The 21,685-nt window shown below is 52.0% G+C and overlaps 1 protein-coding gene across 2 annotated transcripts in view; it reads left to right on the forward strand.

Annotated features, from left to right (window-relative positions):
- Rab6b (RAB6B, member RAS oncogene family) overlaps positions 1 to 21,685 on the forward strand; it is a 56,492-nt gene continuing 34,807 nt past the window's right edge. The window contains exon 1 of one of the 2 annotated variants that reach the window (XM_048417522.3): positions 1 to 411. In XM_048417522.3, coding sequence (XP_048273479.1) covers positions 342 to 411 — 70 coding nt within the window. In that variant the 5' untranslated portion in view covers positions 1 to 341. Of the gene's footprint in view, positions 412 to 8,454; positions 8,624 to 21,685 lie in introns of those variants that run through there. The other variant, XM_085689640.2, reaches the window with a different exon arrangement.

The following is a 21,685-nucleotide window of genomic DNA, read 5'->3' on the forward strand; positions in this document are numbered from 1 at the left end:
CGCTCCTCCGCCCAGCTCGGTCCCTGCGCCCCGCTCCACCCGTGCCTAGCTGCCCGCGCCGAGCCTCGGGCGTCCACAACGCGACTGTCGCCCGTACAGCCAGCGCCGCCCTCGGCTGCGCCGCACACCCTGCCTCCTCCCTTTCCGCCGTCGCCGCCGTCGGACACGCAGCCGCAGGCCGGGGCCGGGCCGCAGCTGGGGAGTCAGGGGCGCGCGCAGCCAACCCTTCCCCCTCCGGCTCCCGCACCGCTCGCCGCCTCCCCTCGCCCTCCTACTCTCCCCTCCCTGCTCCTTCGCCGCTTCCTCCTCCTCCTCCTCTTCGGGCCCCAGCTGCCAGCACCATGTCCGCAGGGGGAGATTTTGGGAACCCGCTGCGAAAATTCAAGTTGGTGTTCCTGGGGGAGCAGAGCGGTGAGTACTCGGTTTATTCTCTCGGCTCGGAGCCGACTGCTTTCCCCATGCCGCCCCTTCAGTCACCCCACTGGGGACCCTCCCAGCCCCGGCTCACCAAGGCCCTTCCACGGCCGGGCGGAGGAGGAAAGGGATGCAGATGGGGAAATGGGGCCGGCTCGGGTGGGGCCGGGCTGGGGAGGATCCGGGGTAAAGGATGGAGGCGGCTCCGGGGTCAGGGTATGAAGGTGAGGGTGGGATCTGGCTAGGGGTCCCCCGTGCAGGTGCGTCCAGGAGGACCGAGGGCGTCGGCTAGCACAGTGGCTCTAGGCGCCGGGCTCGCGGGCTCGCTGACTAGCTCGCACTGCGGCACCGGCTGCAGAGCACGGTGCAGGTGTCTGGGTGCCAGGGAGGGTGTGGGCGAGGGGACAGGAGCCTCTTTTGGGAGAACTAGGTGGGGCTAGGGGCTAGTTGCCCCCACCTCAGTAAGGTTGCGCCCTAGGGGTTCCCTGTGGACCCTACCCGAAACCAGAGGGAAGGACAAGTCCAGTCCCGAAGCAGATGGCCGCTCGGGAATGGGGGACACAACACGACACCTGTCCCTTTTCGAAAAGAGTGGGTGCAGGTGGTAGAGGAACAGAGCGCTTAGCTCCCATTGCTTACATCTGACTGGGCAGAAGGTTCTAGATCCACTGTCCTTCGCTAATGCATTAGCCTCTTTGGGGCTCAGGGGTGTGGACCATGAGAGTGAAGATTCTCTCCATAGCAGGTGACTTGGGGGATGGTACAGAAGCGGCTCATATCAAGGAGCTTGGCACTGGGCAGAGAAAGGCCTAAGCGACACGCCCTGCCTGCCTTCCCTGCCCCCTCCAGAGAGCATCAGTGGAGCCGGTGGATTCTCCCACCCCCATCTCCCAGCTCACCGCCCTTCTTGGGGGAGGGGAGGTCACCGTGACAGCCAGCCAGAGCCGAAGGAGGGGGAGACTGAGGGTTTCTTTGCTGTCCAGGAGCCTCCCCACCCCAAGTATCTGAAACCCAGGTTGGTCCAAAGTGGGAAGCCCAGATGGAAGAGCAGCGACCCCTCTGATACCTGTAGGAAGGTGTGGCTCCATGAACCTCCGTCCAGGAGCCTCATCACCATCACCAGGGGGTTACAGAGACAAGCTAGGCTCTGAGCATTTCTGCTGGAGGAGAAGGGGATCCCCAGGGGGCGGGATCTCCAGCTCTGGCTCTGTAAACCAGTCCTGTTAGCTGGTTTAGAGTCCAAGAGAAGGAAGGCTGTGGGAGGACATGGTGGGCTCAGGCACAGTGCAGCTATGACGTGTGCGCGTGGGCTGTGGGGGTCACATGGCCGCCTTCTGTCTGTTGACGCTCAGTACCTGAGATGGAGGGTTGGGATCAGAATGGAAGAAGGGATTGCCCGTCCTGGAGAACTGGGTTTGGGACATTTCAGATCAAGGCCAGTCCAGCTAAGTAGTCAGCCGGCTCTGATTTCCAGTCCTTTGTAGATCCCAGCATCACAGAGGACACCTCCATCCCTGCTGTGTGGAAAGGGTTTGGATGCACCTCAGCCCTAGGAGGGAACCTGCAGGTGTACAGCATCCTTGAGGTAGAAGTCTCAACTATATTGTCTTTTGCCTAATTTGAGGCCCCTCAGACACTCAGTTTCTGTCTCAGAAAAGATGGGTGGCTTGAAGGAGCCGTATGCCTCATGTTTTCCTCAGTGTCTGCACTATGCTCAAAAAATATTTGTTTATTCCAAGTCTGAACACAGTTCCATAAAGAATCATATGTGGTGGATTTGAGTGAAAACTCTGGGCTTCCTTAGAAACAGTGCTGATGGGGGAAACCCCTGCTGAGAGTTCTGCCAATCCCTCCCCTTTACAGGTCAGAAGTCACAAATGTGAGAGTCTACCTTTGCCCCCATGCTTCTGTGGAAAGGGAGCACCGGGGAATAGGGAGGGTTTGGCTGGAGACCTGTCGTGAATTGTGAGCACCTTAGGAGCAGGACTCCACATTTTCACTAGCCTGTCTCTGGGAACTAAGATGACCTTCAATGGGGGAAGCCACATCCGGAACCTCTTAGAAAGGATATAGGGGCTCATGGATAGTTGGTTTGGGTGACCTAGAAGGAATGCTGGACTGGTTAGCTGGGGGTAGCGTTCATGGGCCCTTGGCACATGGTCCATCAGTGAGGTTAATTGCTAGCCACCTTGATCCCTTCTGGCAGACAGCCCAAGCCCCTGAATAGTTCCTTCCGCTTAGCTGTGTCATTAGTGAGTTGTTTACCTCAGCTTTACAGAGCTTTTGGTGTCTGTGAGTTGCAGAGGTTATGTGTATCCCCAATCCTGGCGGTGTAGCCTTACCTATGCATGCTTTTGCATGCTAACATCCTTTGCAGCCTGTGCTGTGGAGGGAGGCTCCCAAGGTCTGATCCAGACCCTACCCTAGGTCTCCCTTGCCTTCTATACCAGGGCACTTGAGCCCGCTGAACTCTGAAGCATAAGCTTGCCTATCAGAGCTGGGTCAGCTGGTGATGGGGGAGGGAGGGCACAGTCGTCTCCTGATCTCTACTCCTGGCAATATGGTGGTGTGCTCTAGACTGGTGGGCAGAGATATCTGGACTCCAAAGAGGAGGGTCAGCCTTGGAGCAGGGTAAGGAAGAAGATACCCTGGGGCAGATAATCACAGGTAGGCATGAAGCCTTCAGAGGTAACAAGGAACTGGCTCAAATGGGAAACCTTTGAGTGCCCCATCTCTGGAACACACCTCCAGCCTGGAAGAGAGCGTGACAGCAGAGTGACTGTTATCACATGGCCTATGGACTATAGTCTGGCTGGCAGTGCCAACCCCACCCGGGGTAGGAGCCTCAATAGACACTAGGGGACCTAGGGTAAGGCCATCCAGTCCCATGGGTGCTCAGGAAGCTATCTGGGTCTTCCTGACTAATCCTAACATAGATGACAATGGTGGGGAACATAAGAGGGTGACACACACCAGGCTGGTGGGGAACACAAGAGGGTGACACACCAGGCTGGTCCACGACCCTTGGTAGCCTCCAGAAAAGATAAAGACAGGCACAGATATCTGAAGGGGAAGTGGACCTGAAGGGTTTCTGTCTTCCTCCCAAGTTATCAGAGCATTCCAGGGCATCTAAGCCTCGACAGACACGTCTTGGTGTGTATAGCGAGGAAAGGGGGAAGAAAGAGTGGACATACACGAGGCTGTCTGCTGTCCCGGGCTGAGGTTGGTAGGCCAGCCTGTGCATCTGTAGGCCTGAGTATGAGCACAGGAAGAGATTTCAGAGAAGCTCCCCTTCCTCCAGCCTGCTCGCCAGAAAGCATAGGTGGAGGCACGGGATGTCAAGAGTGACCCTAAGGGATCTGGCTTGCTGGCGCCCAGTGGAGACTGACCCCCACTTCCTCCAGTTAAGGGTTAAGGACAAGCTGCCCACAGGCTCAGCCCTGTTCCCTGCAGCCTCCTTGCCCACCAGCACATACTGCCCTTCACTAGCTTGGTGATGTGCCTGCTGCTGCCCTTTTAGAAGCCTTCTCCTTCTTCCAGTTCCCAGACCTGCCTTGCCACAAATGGGCACAACTTGGATTTTTTTTTTAAACAAGCACTTAAAAAAAAAAAAGTTGGTCATGTGCTATCCCATGACCCTCTTCTGTTGTTTCAGTTAGCTGAGGATTTTAAGATGCTCATTAACCCTTTGGGGTACCGAAATTCTGGGTGGCCAGAGCACTTCTAAAGGATTGTGTCTTAGTCATCTCCTGCCCTCCCTGCCCCGTCTGTGGGCTGTGTGTGCTCACCAAATATCTTGATTTGAGGATGACGACATCCTTGATGTGAGATTTGATGATGGCCTGTCGGCAGATTAACAGTGAAGGAGTCGAGGCAGCTTCACGCAGCTTCCCTTCATCCTGGCACTTGCGCCTTCTCGTGCCAGAACTTCTTACCAGGGACACTTGACAGGTTGTTTTTTTTTCTTCTCAGGGAACTGCATCATTGTACCACGGACATGCACAGTCCCCTGAGATTCTCAAGGGTTTCCAACTACTTTTATATCTCTGAAAAAAATGTGGGGGAGCTTCCATCTTAGCAGAGGCAGGAAGGGCATGTCAGACCAGAGAAGTTCTCTTGGGGACCTGGACTAAACCACCAAGCTCTTCTGTGCCTCAGTTGCTCATCTTTTTTTTCTCTTAAATTTCTCTCTCCCTACCCCTTACCTTGAATGATAACACACGAGAGAACCTTGGATGTTGGGTACAGACTTGGAACCCTTGATTTCTGTTTGTTTCGAGAGGTGTGTCAGAGAGACTCACATAGACACTGAGAAGCGTGTACCAGTGTGCTTTCTGGTACTGCACGGAAACACCCGAGTCAGGCTAGCTTTGTAAGGAAAGCAGGTGCCTTTATCTGACACCGAAGAGTCAAGAACAGGGTGCTGGCAAGTGACTCAGTTCTAGTGAGGCTGTCATAACAGATGACATTCACAGTGTTGGGAGTGATTATGAGAGCGTGAGGTCACATTACCACAGGACGGTAGATGGCTTCTAAGCCTTTCCTAGCCAAGCTCCATCAGAAAACCTCCTAAAGGTTTTCTGGAGCTTTTTTTTTCTTTTTTTTTTTTTTAGGAGGCATCAGAAACCTCCTAAAATGTTTCTTGTCTTTTTATTTGTGTGGATGATTGAGTGGGAATGGGGGTGGGGGGATAAGATGGTGGACAAGGGTCTTATATAGTCCTCACTGACTTTGAGCTTCCCGTGTAGCTGAGGATGACCTTGAGGCCTCTAACCTCCACCTCTGAGTGCCAGGGGTTGAATGCAGGGCCTCGTGCCTGCTAGAGTAAGCACTCTGTCATCTGAGCTAAAGGCCCCTGGCCCCACCTCTTAAAAGACCCACTACTACCTGAGGGACAAACCACATCCCGACTGGAGACTTGAAGACTGTATGCAGCACAAGAGAAAAATGGCGTCAATGGTGCCAAGGATAGATACAAGAGAATTTGCCAGTAGAGAGAAAATAAAGTGTACTGGCTGTGCCCTGTAGTGATGACCAGCTTTTGAATAATAACATTGCCATTATCTATAGTTCTTAAATAGTTATAAATCCTTTTAAAATATAACAAAATAACTTTCTATCCCTTTCTTCTACAATTGCATCCCTAAAGTCAGTCCATGTTGCCCTGATACTGCAGACAGTCCTTGGTAGACCCAAGAGAGGTGTATGTTGCGTCCAGCCTGCCCTCCCCACCCAACTTCCCCATTCGGTGTCTTTCACTGTTGCTGGACATACAGGGCTCCTGGTCTCAATATAAATAATGAAATTGTTGGGCAGAACCATGGAGCCAAGTGAAAGATTAGGAAGAACAGCAAAAGCCATGAACGGGATTGGACTACTATCCTGGGCATGTGTACATGTGTGTGCGTGTGTCTGTATGTGTGTGTGTATGTATGTATCTGTCTGTGATCCTTTACTGTTTCTCATTGTGCAGAAGGGAAGATGGAGGAACTCTTGGTGGAGGTTGCCAAGGAGAAGTACCAGACACGCCCTGAGATGGGCAGCTCTTTTGTTCCAGCCAGAAATACAGGCTGCTGGGAAACGGGGCTCCAGGCAGGGCCTGGGGACTTGAAGTCCCAAGGGGACTGGGAATGGCAGGCAGCCTTTGTTTCTAGAACCAGGGCAAGGATGGATGCTGGTTCACTTCTCGGGACTCCTGAGGAGGTCTTTATTATATTTTGGGGCTTCAAAAGGCAAATTTTCTTGCTTGTTTCTGTAACTTTTGCTTGAAACTAAGAGGGATCATTTCAGAAAGTAAAATTTTTGTTGCCATGAGTAGTTTTCATCACTTTAATAAAGTAGTTTATTTTTAGTATAAAAACATATTTATCTTGTGCTCTTGGTAACAAGACCAGTGGGAGCCTAGGTAACTGGGGCTCCGTGCCTTGGCCTGGCACTGTCTCCAGGGACACACCCAAGGGACAGGCCTGGATCCTGAAGGATACAGGTGATAGTGTAGCCCTGAGGGCAGAATTATTTCTTTAAAGTAGTCTCCAAGAGGGCTGGGAAGATGGCTCAGCCATGAAAGACTAGGTTCACATGGTGTCCTTCCCTGCTGACCTCAAGTGGCTCCAGGTACCTCAGGCCTGGTGCCCCAGGCTCTCCAGAAGCACTTTGTACTTTCCTGGTCACCTATGACAAACATGCAGTGATAATCATTTTGTGGCTCATGAGGCAGTGGTTTGGCTTCTGCCTTCTATTAGTGTAGCAAATTTAGAATTTGGAGCTGGGGCTGGAGAGGTAGTTTAATCAACGGAGTGCCTTGCAAGTATGAAGAACTTTTTTGGTTCCCCAAAACTCATATTAAATGTGGGGTGTGATCGGGCGGTGGTGGCACATGCCTTTAACCCCAGCACCAGGGAAAAAACAAAACTAACAAAACACAAACAACGGTAAAAAAAATTAAAATTAAAAAAGTGAGTTGTGGCAATAAATACTTTTAATCTCAGCACTGGGGAGGCAGAGGAAGGTATATCCCTGTGGCTAGCTAGCTAGCCAACATAGTCTACTAGCTGAGTCCCAAGCTAATGAGAGACTCTGTCTCAAAAAAGGGGGGTTTATGTCTGAGGAATGACAGGCCGGCCGCTGACCTACACACACACACCACATGTGCGCGCGTACACACATTCACACACACTCACACACACTCTCATGCACCCCACCCAAGCATTTAGACCAGGTCATTGTCAAAGTCAGGCCTAGGCCCAGGAGCAGGGACAAAAGAACACTGAGGACTTAGGAGCATGAGGTCTGCCATAAACGACTCAGAACACCTGTGCCAAACACATTGCTGAAGAGGAACCGGCACATCCCTGTGTAGAGCAGGCCGTGAAAGGTGTCGGAGCCCAGCACAGGAAGGGCAGGCCTTTAGGAAGGAGGCAGGGTCCCTGTGAAGGAGGCTGGTGACTCAGGCATTGTGTGGCAGGCACTTTGTCTTCCCACACAGTGCTTACTTGGGATGCCTTGAACAGGGCAAGTAAAGAGTCAGTCTTCAGTCTACTTCTTCTGGGGACATCCTGCCCAGGGTCTAGCTGGGAACCGGTTACCAGGAAGGGATGAACCATTCAAACAAAGCATCAGCTTGTCAAACCACCTGCTGTGTGGACTGCGTGCCTGGGTCTACAGTGTCCTGGAGACTCAGATGTTATTTGTTTCCAGCTCCACTCTGGCTCCTAAGACTCCTGGGTAGGGTGGCTTCTTGGGCCAGCGGAGCTCAGACTCTTCCTTCTGTAATCTGTGCTGGCACCAGGCACGATGCCAGGAATACAATGTCACTTCAGCCTGGAGATGAGCACGGTGCTGGCATGAGGAGCTGCAGGGGGGCGGTGCTGGTTAGGATCAGGGGTTAGCCAGCTCCACTCTGGCTCCTCTCTCCTGGTGTGTTTGGTCCATCCTCTACTTCCTGTCACCAGAAGGCATTTCTTCCACGCATGGATGGCCTAAGATGAAAGTAGCCAGGAAGGTGACAGCTCTCAGGCACCCAGGGCTCACATAAGGAAAGAGCCAGAACCAAGGCAGTGTTGGTGACCCTACCTAAGCTCCTGCTCCAGCCATCACTATGTCAGACCTCCCGAGTCCTGGACTTCTGCCCTCACTGACTGGATGGTGTTTGGGATGCAGTAGGACCACGCGTGCTCCTTTTCCTTAGTTCATGACCTTCCTGGAATTTCACAAAGATCAAATATGCGAGTACACGGCACGCAGTTAAAACCCAAGTGCCAGCTGGCTTTGTCAGTAAAATCGTGACAGAAGCCTCCCCTCCCCTCCTCACTGTGCAGCTATTAGGGAAGGTTAGGGAAGGCGCATAGGTGCACGGAGCATTTCTGCAGGTATGCTGCAGCCCACAGCCTCAGCATGGCACAGTGGCTTTTCCATTTGACAACGGAAGAAAAGGAGGCTTTATGAGGAGGAGCAGCGTCCGTGGGTCCAGTAGAGCCCAGAGGCAGCCTCTACTCAGCAAGGAGGAGACCTGGGCCTCTGGCTTAACGCTTGCCCCTGCTCACCCCTCCTTGGTGGCAGGAAGTGGCACCAACTCACCAGCCTACCCCTTCAAGGGCCACCAAAGCCCCTCATGGAAAGAGTGCCTCATCCTCCCCGACGAACAGGGGCAGAAGCTGTGTGTGGTATGACTTGGGGCCTGTGGAGTGTTCAGAGCGGCACTTGGCCTGAGGTAAGTGGGAAGACACCCCAGCCATTATAAATAGGAAGCGCTGTATACAGAAGCAAGACTGTAGCCCTGGTCTGCTTGAGGGAGCCATTGAAAGTTCTCAGAGGTTTTAGGATGAGTGGGAAAGCACCTGCAGGCATGGAGATACAGGGGTCAAAGGGCTCCACTCTGCAAAGACAGTAGAAGGCTTGGGGCCTCTGGAGAACTGGGTATGGTTCAGGGCTGCGGGCAACCTGGTGGCCTGCAGATGTGGGAGAGTAGCAGGTGTAGGGCTCGAGCCTACAGGAGATGTCAGGGCCAGACCTAAGGGGCCTCCCTTGTCTTCCCACACCGGTATCTGAGCCTGTCTTGTAGAGAGCGGGGACCCATGGAGGCTTGGACAGAGGAGGCCCATGCTCATGGATTAGGAGACGAAGGTCCTAATTTGAAGGTCCAAGTGACTGAACTCGGTCCGACAGAGGACATTCAGAGCATAGAGTAGGCTTCCGGGGGTCTAAGTTCAGTCCTCTGCCTCGTCTGGCCTGCCTAGCTGGGTGGGTGTATTCTTTCAGTCTGATCTTCAAAGAAAAGCCTCAGGACAATGAGAGGAATAGGGGAGGACTCACAGCCTGTCTCACACTGCCCTCAGAAGTCCCAGAAATAGTCACTTTGAACTCCCCTGTCTACCTTGCCTCTACAGTAGGCTGGGGCTCCTGGCTACTCTGACCTTGGGGGCAGGGGTGTTCTAGGTTGTAGTAGGCCTTCCAGACTTCCGCCAGCTGCTCAGGCAGATGCAGCAGGCGATGAGAAGCAGGTATTGGCTCTCTGATCAGCCTCCTGGCCAGTCCTCCCTTGCTCACCTCCCACTTCCTGCACTGCTGCTGTCTCCCCTTCAAGATTAGGAGATTTGAGCACACCACACAGCTGAAGAGAAAGTGTGCGTCCCTGCCTTAGAGACCAAAACCTAATCTTAAACTGACCGCTCCAAAAGCCAGGGTTGAGAGCCAGGAGCCTGGGCAGAGGTAGAGAACCACCACTCTTGAACCCACCCCTGACTGGGAAAGAGCAGCTTGTTGGGATCAGCTGGGGACTGGTTTCCAACCTTGGTGACCCATGACCTTTGCTCCCTGCCCTTCCTGTCTTGGCAGTCTTCCCACTGCAGTGGAACACCACCTGGTATAGCTCTGGCAGCATGGACGCAGCCTTAATTGCTTCATCTGCATTGACAACCCCTAGAACAGTACCGGATCTATCATCTCTGAGGTCAGGGTGGGGGACGATTCATCTCTGTATTGGAGCTCAGCAGAGGACAAAGGCACAACTTTGACTTGTTCAGCCTCTTCGGGGTCTCCGTGTCCCCATTTCCAGGACAGGCAAGGGTGGGAGCTAGAGACCCAGCCCCAGTTCATGAATAGATTGCTGTAACTGTGACCCGTGCACCAGAGCCAAGTCCTGAGGGACGGGCAGATAAACTTCTGGCTAACTCTAAGAGAGGGAGAGAAACATTCCCCCGACCTTGTGATGAGCAGGGAGTGGGACACAGGGAGGGCAATGGAAGCCTTTGGAACCCCACCCCTCTCTCTCTCATGAGTATGGTGAGCAGGCCAGGAGGGAGCCACAGGTGTAGCCAGAGGGGAAGACAGAGACCAAGGAGTCAGGGAAGGTGTGCATACTGCCTTCAGCACAGGCCAGCGCAACAGCCACCCTAGGACTTAAAGGGCTCCCTGGCTTCCCTGGGGCTTCCAGAGCCAGGATGCTTGACTGCTCTTGGTAGTGGTACCATCCATCCCAGGGTTCTGACTAAGTCCAGTCAGAGGCTGGCGGTTCTGTCAGACTGCGGCTGGTTCTTGGGCACAGGACATTGTGACCGTGAAGGCCAAGAAGAGGACTGTAGTCGGGCGGGGCAGTCAAGAAAAGGAGGATCCTGAGTGGTACCTGCTGGAGTACCTCCATCAGCAAGTGCCAGTATCCCATGCTTCCTGTGGGGAGCTAAAGGGAGGGGGCGCCACCTCTTCCTCCCCCAAGGATTTTTGCTGCTGCTGTGACCCTGAAGATTAACACTTACCTGGTCCCTGTAAAGTCACACCTTGGGACTGAGCCCTCTGCTGACTTCTGCCCTTTCTGTAGAGAACACTCCCCAGGAAGGGCTTCATTTCTGGGAAAAATCACTCCCAAATTATTTTTAAGTTCTTAGCACATCCTACATGCATCCCTAGGGTCTGTGTGTTCTTGATTCTGATTCATCCGGTTTCCTCCCGCTTCCTTACACCCCACCATAGTACTGCAGGACACTGCCCGGATCACATGGAGCAGGAGGCCTGACTAGGAAGGCACCTGGCCGGTCTCCTCCAGTCCTGGTCTTTTCCTACCCACATCAGAAAATGGCAGAGCCCCACATGTGGGGCCAGGAAAACTCAGCTCTACTCCAGCTCTAGGAACAGAAGGGCTGCTGGAGCTGGCATCGTTGGTGTCTGCTGTTTTGGGGCCCCAGCTGTGGTGTAGGCGAACTGGGCAGAGGTGTGGACCAGTAGGCACCGCAGAGCAGCCCTGCCTTCTGCCTTCATCCTAGCAGACTAGAAGACCCACGGGGGCGGGGCAGCCCAGTTCACAGTCATAGGAGGGGAAAGGGAAAGGCAGTCCCCCCGTGAGTGTGTCACAGTGAGTCCCATTTCTCAAATATCCTTCCCCCGAGCGCAGATGAACTTGGTGACTTGCTGCTAGCCTATACAGTGCAGCGGAGGTGGCAAGAGGTCACTCGTTAAATTGAGTCATATTATTGGGAAAGGTAACAGGATAGTTTGTCCTTTGATTATTTTTTATTGATTAATTAAAATTTATTCTTTAAAAATGTCACGCATGTATGCAATGTGCTTCGATCATAGCATCCCTCATGTTCCTACTCCATATCCCCAGGGGAACCACACCAGTGTCTTTCTCCACTTCTCACCAACATGTATTTTGAGACTGGGTCTCTCAATGAACCCGGAGTCATTGATTGGCTAGATTCACTGTTCAGTAAGCCCTGGTAATTCTCCTGCCTCTGTCTCCTGTGCTAAAATGTATAGGCATATGCCTGAAAAAAATAGTCCTGGCTTTTCACAGGGGTGTTGAGGATCTGACTGAAGTCGGGTCCTCATGCTTGTGTGGCAAGCCCTTTGCCCACTGAGCCATCTCCCCAGCCCCTCTCAATTGTTTTATTAGAAAATTATTTCTCCAGGCCTCAAATAAGCTGCCTTACTGTGTATAAGTGTGTGTAGAGAGGGACTTTGTGGCTGGCCTCTAAGAAGAAAGTGCAGCCACCAACCAGCAAGAGAATGAGGCGTCAGTTCAGTCCATAACCATGAAGATCCAAATTCTTGTCTTCTACTTTATAAGCTTGGAGGAGGATTCTAACTTCAGAAAATAAGTACAGCCTAGCAGACACCTTGTTTGTGACCTTGTGGTGGTACACAGCAACAGATAGCTTACACAGAGGAGAGAAGGTGGTGGGGGTCCCTTTATCAGAGAAGAAGTGGAGTTCTCGGGAGGGTTAAGCAGCTGCCCAGGCCCCATTATGAAGCCCTGATGCATGATCTGCTTTTGTTCTTCATGTAGTCCCAAATAAACCTCTGTCACATGCAGGGCTAGAACATCCGGCGGGCCCTTCTTGCCATGCCCTTGTGTTCTGAGGCTGCCCTGATCGGTGGCCCTCCCAGGAGCCAGGCTGCCATGCTTTCTTGTCCTCTAAGCTGTCTGTTGACCCTTGGCACTTCCTGCTGTATGTTTCCATGGAGGTCTTAGCAAGTAGAGCCTTCCTGGCCTGGTGGCACATTGGTGACCTTGTGGGTTCATATCAGTGGCAATGACAAGGAGTAAGAACAGCTTCTGAGGGCGACCTTTCGGTGGTGCATTGGAAGAGACTGTGCCTGGCTGTGGTCCGGTGCTGTGTCCTGTTACACAGGTGACCCCTCTTCTCTGGTTTCACATCTCTTGGATGTGTGAAAGGTAGCATGGTGCCAGCTGGCAAACCGGGGTGCTCTCAGTCTCCATGGTAACGGAGGCTGCTTCCGGTGCTACCTCTCTGGGTCCCAGCTTCTCTTCCTGTCCTCTGTAGATCCTCATACAGCTTCTCACCTTACTGCTGGCCAGGAGAAACATGGATTCTGAACCATCGGCTCCAGAGTCCTCTGTGGCTTCCAACATGGTGCTGATTTTGAGACTGACTCCTTAGAGATCTAGAGCATGCAGTGTGGGAGCGAGAATCTGAACATTGTCCCGGTTCCCCTGCTTCTTCATCTAGGCTGGTGCCTGACCAGCAACCGTCTGTGTTCCACAAACGTTGGAGGCACAGGTCCTTCCTGTGTTCCAGATGGCTCGTGTTCACACAGATCCGGGGGCCTTTGGTTTATAGTGCATTTTCTTCTTAGAGACAGCAGACCTCCTGGTACTTCAGCAGGAGACCTGCTGCTATGCAGGGGCCAGTAAATATGTCTCGGACACAGGAGAATACATGAGAGGCCTAGCAGTTTTCCCTTTCCAACCGACTTGAGGGGAGCCAACCTCTGTCCATCTTCTGAGCCAGAAGTAAGGTGAGAAGCTGTGTGAGCATCTGTGGAGGACAGAACGAGAAGCCAGGGCCCGCAAAGGCAGCACCGGAGGCAGCCCCTGTTCTCGTGGAGACTGAGAACATCCTAGTTTGCCAGCCCAAGAGTTCCCCTGAGAAGGGTGGGGAGATGCCCGTCAGCATCCATCATCTGCAGGCCTCTTCCACACTCCTGAGCGAGCTTGGTCCCATTGTCATGCCAACGCTTTGCCACTGGTCTTGGGACCTGTAGGTTATTACAAGTCTCTGACAACTCAGGGAGCACAGCCATACCCCGCAGCGTTCTGTCCGCCATCTTGCCACCTCACCTTTCTTCTCTTCCTGAGGCTTTTAACATCCACACCACCAGTCTTGTGAAGAAAAGGATGAGCATGCCCAGTACTTTACGAAACTCATGGCTGGCCGAATAACATAATCCTGTTAGATAAGCTACCAAATTGCATTAGCAGAAACCTTTTTAAGAGATGGAGGGCGGAGTGGTGGTGGGGTGGAATGGAGCATGCGCATCTCCTGTCTCTGCAGCATGCTTGTGTTCATGGTGGACCAGTTCTGCAACTTCTGAGATGCGTCTGCCTCCCGAGTGCTGGTATTAAAGGCGTGCACCACCACGGCCCGGCTGCTGCCCACTTCTGAGGTCCCCCAGTATCCTGCAAATAATGAGCATTGTAGGTGACTGGTGGGAACAGGGGCTGTCACCAGTCCTGTGTGGGCACTGAACATGGCTTCCTCTGCTGTAGGGGGAGGTCATTCCTCTGCCCCAACTACTTCCTCTCCACACTGACTGCTCAGCACTCAGCTTAAGACTTGAGAGAGACCCTCGTAGATGTTCCAGTTTTCTCTCTGGTCCCCTTGTCTGGAACTTTGTCTTGTTGGCTCCAGTTGTTTGTCCCCTGGGCTCTCAGCTCCACCTCCTCCTCTAAGGGATGCACCTGTTCCTCTGACTCTCCAGGCATCGTCCGTGGAGCACATGCCATTTGTCTCGTGTCTCTCTGGGACCACCATTGCCTAGAAGCCATTATTTTACATGGTTGTTTTTCTGTCTTTGTCTGTCATTTGAATGAGATGATGTATCTGGTCTCTGTTACTCCAGCTTGGCCAGAAGCTAAAATCACTGGATCTTAGGTTTCTCATATATTTTTTTGTCTGTCAGGACACTATCCTGAGTCCGTGACTATGAAGGCTGACTTGGTCTGATCATCAGCCTTGGGTTTTTCTGGTAGTGATGGCATACAGTTCCACTTATACACAATATGTATAAGTGTACATATTGGCCCTTTGAGTGGCTATAATTTCTGCACTCCAGACTCTTTACTAAATTTTTTTTGAAACACAGCTCATAAAAACCATCTCAGTATCTCACACCTGGTTTGGTTTTTAATCACATTAATAGGGTACCCCTCTATCTGTCTCACTTCTGCTTCCCATGGCCAACTGGAAGACGTGAGGTTAACACAGTGCAATAAGGTATTTTGAGTGCAGGTGGTAAGATATCCATATAACTTTAATAATAATGATTTGTTATGTTTGCAATATTATATTATGATCATTATCAATCTCATACACTAATTTAGACATTAAACTTTATCACAAGTGTGATAAGGATGCAATATAGTTTCTATAGGAATCGGTACTATCTGTGGCTAAAGCACATTCAGGTTTTAGAATAAATACCCCCTAGCTGAGTAAGGGCTGCTCTACCATGAATCTTATAACTGGCCCTGTAGGGTTTTGCCAGGAAAGAGAAGGAAGTTGCCATCTGGGGAAGGTGCTGTGAAATACATTTTGATGTGCAAACTTTGCTCATACATCTTCATTTACCAACCCTTTGCCTTCCTGAATTTGTAATTGTAAACAAGAGACCCAGTGTCACAGTCTAGCTGATTTGAGCGCTGGAGGAGTGGTGGACAGTTCAGGGTGGAAGGGCAAAGGCTCAGGCTTGGAGCAGCAACCTTAGTTCCTGAGGAGTGGTGCTGGGGAGGCGCTGTTCTGATTCTGAGTACCGGTAAGCCATACTCCCAGGACGGCTGCCTCTGAATGCAGAATTCAGGTTGTAGTGAGTTCTCCACCTCACTAGGCTCATGCCAGTCCTCTAGTAGAGTCTTGTGTGAGTATCTGAAGGGAGAAGGCTACTGTGTGCCTCCATGTCTTTCAAGGTGGGCCTTCTCCATTGGAGAGGCAAGCTGGAGCTTCCCCAAACAGGGATCGGGAAATTGTTCGGCTTTATTAATAGGAAGGCACTATATTCTGACACTATCTTCAACAATTTCATGTTCAAATATGATTTTCAAGAGTTGTGACTAATCTTTTTGGCATGGGGAGAAATTACCTGAGTAATTCAGTAAGGGCAGGTACTTCTGGCTCACAGCAGTCCTGAGGCAGTGAATACAACTGCTGCCTCTTTGCAAGCTACCCCAGCTCCCCTCTGCCTTCCCCACAGGAGACAGCCAGATTTCAGTCCCCTTTGGCTTTAGGACTTTGGGCCGGATAAGGGGAAGTGGGGACAAGAGTAAGGTTTGAAGCCCTGGGGTAAGAGGATTCTGCCCATAACAGTAAAGGAACCCTTCTGGAACTTTGATCCTTCAGTATATCAAAGTAGATTCCAGTCTTAAAAACCATTTGGTTCAGCCTCATTGGAATACCAGCGAGCCTAGACAAAGCCTAGGCCTGTGTGGACTGCACACTGGCAAACTTGCTGGGTCTGCTACCCCTTAGTCCCCCATCATTTGACAAGCACTCTGGATACTAGCCCTGGCTGGGTCTTGATGGTGGAGCAGGTCACTGTTCTACCGTCAGTGGTCCTATCTCTCACGCACGGTGCCTTCCTCGGTCCCAGACTCTTGTCCCAGATCTAGCCCTCTGCAGTGTTTCTGCAAGAATGCCCCGGGCTCTGGCAATCAAGTCCGTTCTGTTCTGGGACACCGTGTCTCTGTTGCAGTGTCCTGAGGGCAAACCTGTGTGTCCAGTTCCTGGCTTCCCTTCCTCAGTCCTCAGCAATCTGATGTCCCCTTTCCCTTTTGTCGCCCATGTCTTCATTAACTGAGTTCTATGCCTACCATTCTTCGAGTCCAAATTTTGTGCCCTCGTGACTTCAGAGGCTCCATGTCATTTCCTGACCTTGAACTGGAAAAGCCTCGGGTCAGAGGTCAAGATCGCTTGCTTCCTGGTTCTGACCCAAGACTGGCTCTGGCTTTGGGTTAAGGAGTAGGCTATTCCTGTGGCTGGTGCACCCAAAATCATTAAATCTCACAGTGGGATTGGCCAGGACAAATTCCCCAAGGGTCTTCTTGGGATTAGGGGAGAACAGGAAATCTCAGTTAGGTCTGACTGGGCAGGGATGGTTTCCAGTGTCTTGGGATCTCATGAGGTTTGGGGGCGGGGGGCAAGTCCAAGATTAATGTGCCAGTTCCCAGGCTTTGGAGAGTGAAGGAGGGAAGCAGACAGTGTGAAGTGCTGTCCCATAGCCTGTGGATTGTCCTCACCCTGCTGGAGACTGGGTTTCCAGAACTCACCTGTAGCCACAAGTTTGTACCTTTGCCTGACATCTCCCCACTTCCCCCACCCTGTGCCGTTAGATACTCTCTGTGCTCTGTTTCTGAAGATTGAACTTACAGGTGAAACCACACGGCTGTGTCTTTGTGTGTCTGGCAAATCCTAAGTATTGTCATTACAAAAAAGGTATCTGGGAGTCTGGGGGAGATGACATGGTGGGTAAAGCCCTTGCTGTACACATGTGATGATTGGCATTCTGGTGCCCAGCCCCTACATATATAGCAGGTGGTCATACCAACCTGTGATCCCAGCACTCAGGAGGCAGAGATGGGTTATCCCTGTAGCAAGCTGGCTAGACAGGTAAGCCGAAAAACTCTGGTTTCAAGTGAGAATCCCTGCTTCAGTACATAAGGTGAAGAGCCACCAAAAAAGATACATGACGTCAACCTCTGGGCGCCACAGGCACACACACACCACACACCACGTGCGCACATGTACACACACACACATACACACACATATATCTCAGGCACACACACATACACATGTCAGAAAGGGAGCTGTGTTGTGATGAATATGTTAGTTAAACTAACTGCTGTATCATTTCATAGTGCATATCCCTATCATCTCTCTGTATCTGTATAGAGAGGGGGTTGTAGCAAAGCTTCACATTGTATGCTCTAACTATATATAGCTTTCATTTGTCAGGTATGTCTTAGTAAACCTGGGGGTGGAGACAGAAAGGAAGTGGGAGAACAAAAGGAAACCAAAGGTGAGCCTACGAGTCTCTGTAGGCAGGAAGGGGCTGAGCCCTCCTGAGCAGCCAGAGGCTGGGTACCTTTGGAAGGCTCTCACCTAGCCCAGCCCTGTGGACAGCTCTTCCCTCCACTTACCTTTCTCCTGAAGGAGGAACCACTGGGAAAAAAAGCAAGAAGACAGCCAAGAGTGTTTGTATAGAAAGGGAAACTGAGGCTGGGTCTTCCAGTGCACTGTCTGATCACCATGAAAAGCCCTAGCAATGGGCTCTGGCCTTTGATAACGGTGTCTGGAGGACCAACCACCCTGCATACCTGAGGGGTCCTGGATGGGAGGAGCATGCTTGTCTGTAGTATTAGGGCAACAAGGAACCTTTATTTATGCCCTTCTGTTTTCTGCCCATATCCTTTCTACATGGGTGAAGCGGAGGTTTCTTCTTTATTTCCCTTTTTTTTTTTTTTTTTGGCTTTTCAAGACAGGGTTTCTCTTTATAACAGTCCTGGCTGCTCCTGGAACTTGCTCTGTAGACCAGGCTGGCCTCGAACTCACAGAAATCCGCCTGCCTCTGTTTCTCAAATACTGGGATTAAAGACATGTGCAATCACTGCCCAACCTCCATTTTATTTTTAATTTCTTTTTTAAATAAAATTTATGCTTTAGCAATGCTGAAGCATGCATGGGCAGCCCGTATATGGCGGTTCTGTTGAACTTGTCCATATTGGGTTTCATGGTCTAAGTTGATAACAACGACTGACCAGATCTCTTCCTCAAGAGGGCACCATATCTCATTATATGATGGTAGTGAGCCACCATGTGGTTGCTGGGAATTGAACTCAGGACCTTTGGAAAAGCTGGCAGTGCTCTTCACCAAGCAGGCAATGCTCTTAACCGCTGAGCCATCTTTCCTGCACCTATTTTTAATTTCTTAAATTAAAATGTTGTTAGTACTGTTGTTGTTGAAATTATGTGTATGTGCCCAAGGAGCCCAGAGGCATCAGATCCTACTGGAGCGGGAACTGGAGGTACAGGTAGTTGTAAGCCACCAGACTGAACTCTAGTCCTCTGAGGAGCAATAAGTGCCCTTAACCACAAAGCCATCACTCCAACCCCTAAGGTGTGGACTTTTATGTTGCCAAGATTCCTTTGGATCCCCTGATCCTACTCTTTCTTGCTCAAAGGACTGTGGCCCTCAGGGGGCCATAACGATTCCAAGGTCTGTAGCCAATCAGGGTCGGATAGGAGGCCAGAACTCCCTTCTGTACCCCAGGACCCCCCATTTTTCCAGCAAGTGTGAAGGGAAGTAATGAAGTGACACTCCACAGCTGAGTCAGGACAGGCTTCCAGGGACACTGGGCTTGGATGGGGAGGTGGGGCTGTGGGGGCTGTGAGGCTGGAACCCTCAGGAAGGAGGCCAGGGGGTCAGCACACACCAGCCTGCCCCGTACCTTGCTGTCCCCAGCCTCCCTCTTCCTCCTGCCCTCTATCTCCCTCTTCCAACTTCACTGGCCCCTGAGTGAGGCCCAGGCAGCTGAGCATCCGCAGGCAGAGGGAATTAGCACGCTTAATTAAAGTGTCCAATGAAGAGCTTTGCATATTTCTTAATTACCGTCTGAGTCTGTGGGGGAAAGGTTTGAAATGGGATTTTTCACCTGTTTCCTCATTTAGCCTACAGTGAGCCAGCCGGGCCCTGAGGGCTCAGGTGGGAGCTGTCAAAGCTGCTTTGAGAACAGGGTGGCAGGGTGGGGTGTGGGGTGGGGGGGGGGGAGCCTGGCCCCAGGCATATTTTTCTTTCATAGTCAGAGAGGGCTGGATTTTGTGTTTCTTTAGCACTGAGCAAAAGGAAACAAGACTCAGACAAAGGTTGCTGCTCTCTTCCCCTGTTCCTCTCCCCCTCACAGGGTCTAGGTGTCATGCACACCGCAGCTGGGCCAGTGACCGAGGACTCGGTGTGCAGAGGTTGCAGGGGAAGGTGCAGGCATCTTTTGAGGGCGCTGTGAAACAGTGACGCAGGGTCTGCGTGGCTTGTCCTCCTGCCAGTTTCAGGCCCGTGCCAGCATCCCACAGCATCTCCCATCTGTGTCCTGAAACTGAGTGGTTAGGACAGCTGAGTGGGCGGATCCCATCCTCATCCCATCAGAGGAGGTGGCTTGAGCTGGAAGGAAGCAGATTTGAATCTTCAGCCCCTAGGGCCACCTTCTCAGAGCTGCGGATCCAGCTTGATGAGGGATGGAGACAGGGTGCAGAGGCCTAGTGCCTGGCACTATGCCTGTTCTCCTGAAAACCCCAACATCTGAGGGGCAGGCAATCCACCTTGGCTGTAACCATGAGTTACATGCTACTGCCGTCCAGGACATGAGCTCTTCCTGGACCATCAGGAGGACTAGGGTGGGTGCATCTCTGCCCGAGAGCGCTGCAGAGCAGTTAGGGACAGTACTGCGCGCTGGAACTGAGAACAGACTGCAGGCCAAGGCTCTGCGTTGGTTTTACAGCTTCTCCAGGCCTTGCAGACCCTCCAAGCCGGCAGGTGATTTCCTGGGCCCTGTCGCATTTCCTGGCCCTAGTAGCCATCTCTCTGGCTACATTTTCACTCACTGTGGAAATGAGAAGGATATGTATCCTTCATAGAGGAAGGCCATGTACTCAGCTCTCATCCTGTAACCTGGGCCCAAGTCACGCCCTCATGGGTACCGACTCACAACATGGCCCTGATGGAATGGTGTGGGTGAATAACTGCATGATGGATCACCCCATCCCTCAGTCCTCAGAACTTCATCTCCACCTCTCCCCACCAACCCAGGCGCCACTTCTGCTCCGAGAGGATGCTAGGACTCCCCCCTCGGAGAGGATGCTGAGGATGCTAGGACTCCCCCAGCAGGGCCTCACTGCAGCCACCTCCCTGAAGTCTGTCATTTCAGGTACTCATGGTGGGGTCTAGCTCCACGTGACCAGGGCTTCTCGAGGGCAGCTTGCTTTCTCACTGTGAATTCGGTGCCCAGAATGAACCTGTCGGAGTCAGCACCCAGTAGAGGGTCACCGAATGCGGAAACTTCTCAACTACTTAGAACCCAGCAGAATGTACAGAAATCTGTCAGTCTGGAACTTGTGCTGAGTCACAGAGGCCCACAGACTATGGGAGGCGAGTAGAGTGCGTGGACCCTGAGGAGACAGACAGGCAGGCACCGGGAGCAGGCCACCAAGGGCCAGTGTTCAGTCTGTTCAGCAGCTGGTGACGTTGCCATGGTGTGTGGGACTGAGTGCCTCACAGCCTGTGGGTGTGCAAGAGTGTGCAAGAGCCTGGTCCAGCAGCTCAGGAGAGAGTTCAAAGAAAATAAAGTTATTTCATGGGAAATAGGTGTAGACCCTTTGCTCATGAGACTGAATGATTGCTTTTATATATTTACTTTCTGTAGTCAGGACCTACGTGTGTGCCCTGATCTGATCTTTCTAAGGAAAGCTTTTGCGGTGCTCTGAATACAAGCTGATTACCCAATCTCTCCTTGGGTGCTGGAATCAGAGAATGACTCCACCGTCTGCTGATTACAAAGCCAGGTGACTGAATACATCCTGGGCTCTCACTTGGCTCTGGCCTGCTCTGGCCTGCTCTGGGGTCCTGTCACCTCTTCTGTTCTTTCACCCCTGTTGCCCCTGCATCCTTTCAGATGGTCCATCTCTCGCCAGACTTCTGCCCCACTTCCAAGGTGGCTTCTGTAGCCAGTCTCCCCAAGCAGGATGAGGTCCTTTTAAAGTTCAGAACTGACTCTCTGTCAAACCACCCCAAACTCAGTAGCAGCAGCAGCAGCAGCAGCAACAGGAGGAAGAGAAGGAGGAGGATACTTACCTGGCCCTCAGGTTCATAATTGGAGCACGACACAGCAGGGCAAGCATGCTTTGCTTCTGAGCACGCAGCATTGAAAGCAGCCTGGAGGTTGAGGCAAGAGGTCTCAGAATGAGATGGCTCCTTCATGCACAGGTCACCTGAGATAGGGGATGTCTCAGTTGCTTGTCACACGGACACACTAGAGTGATCTCGTCCAGATGGACTGGAGTGGGCTTTCATGAAATGTGATAGCCCAGGTCTAGGGCAGGAGCCCACTTCAGACAGGCCATCTGCCCTTTATCCCCCGGTGTTGGGAGTCACACAGTATCATTTCTGTCATTGGAGTCGGACCCTCCAGACTCAGCGCCTGAATGAGTCCCAGACTTGGGTTATGAGAGAGAGTGTGTGAAATGGGGACCACTCTGTGAGCCTGTGGTGGGAA

The sequence above is a fragment of the Myodes glareolus genome, chromosome 4 (assembly GCF_982192425.1).
Source record: "Myodes glareolus chromosome 4, mMyoGla1.1, whole genome shotgun sequence".
NCBI classification, from domain to species: domain Eukaryota; kingdom Metazoa; phylum Chordata; class Mammalia; order Rodentia; family Cricetidae; genus Myodes; species Myodes glareolus.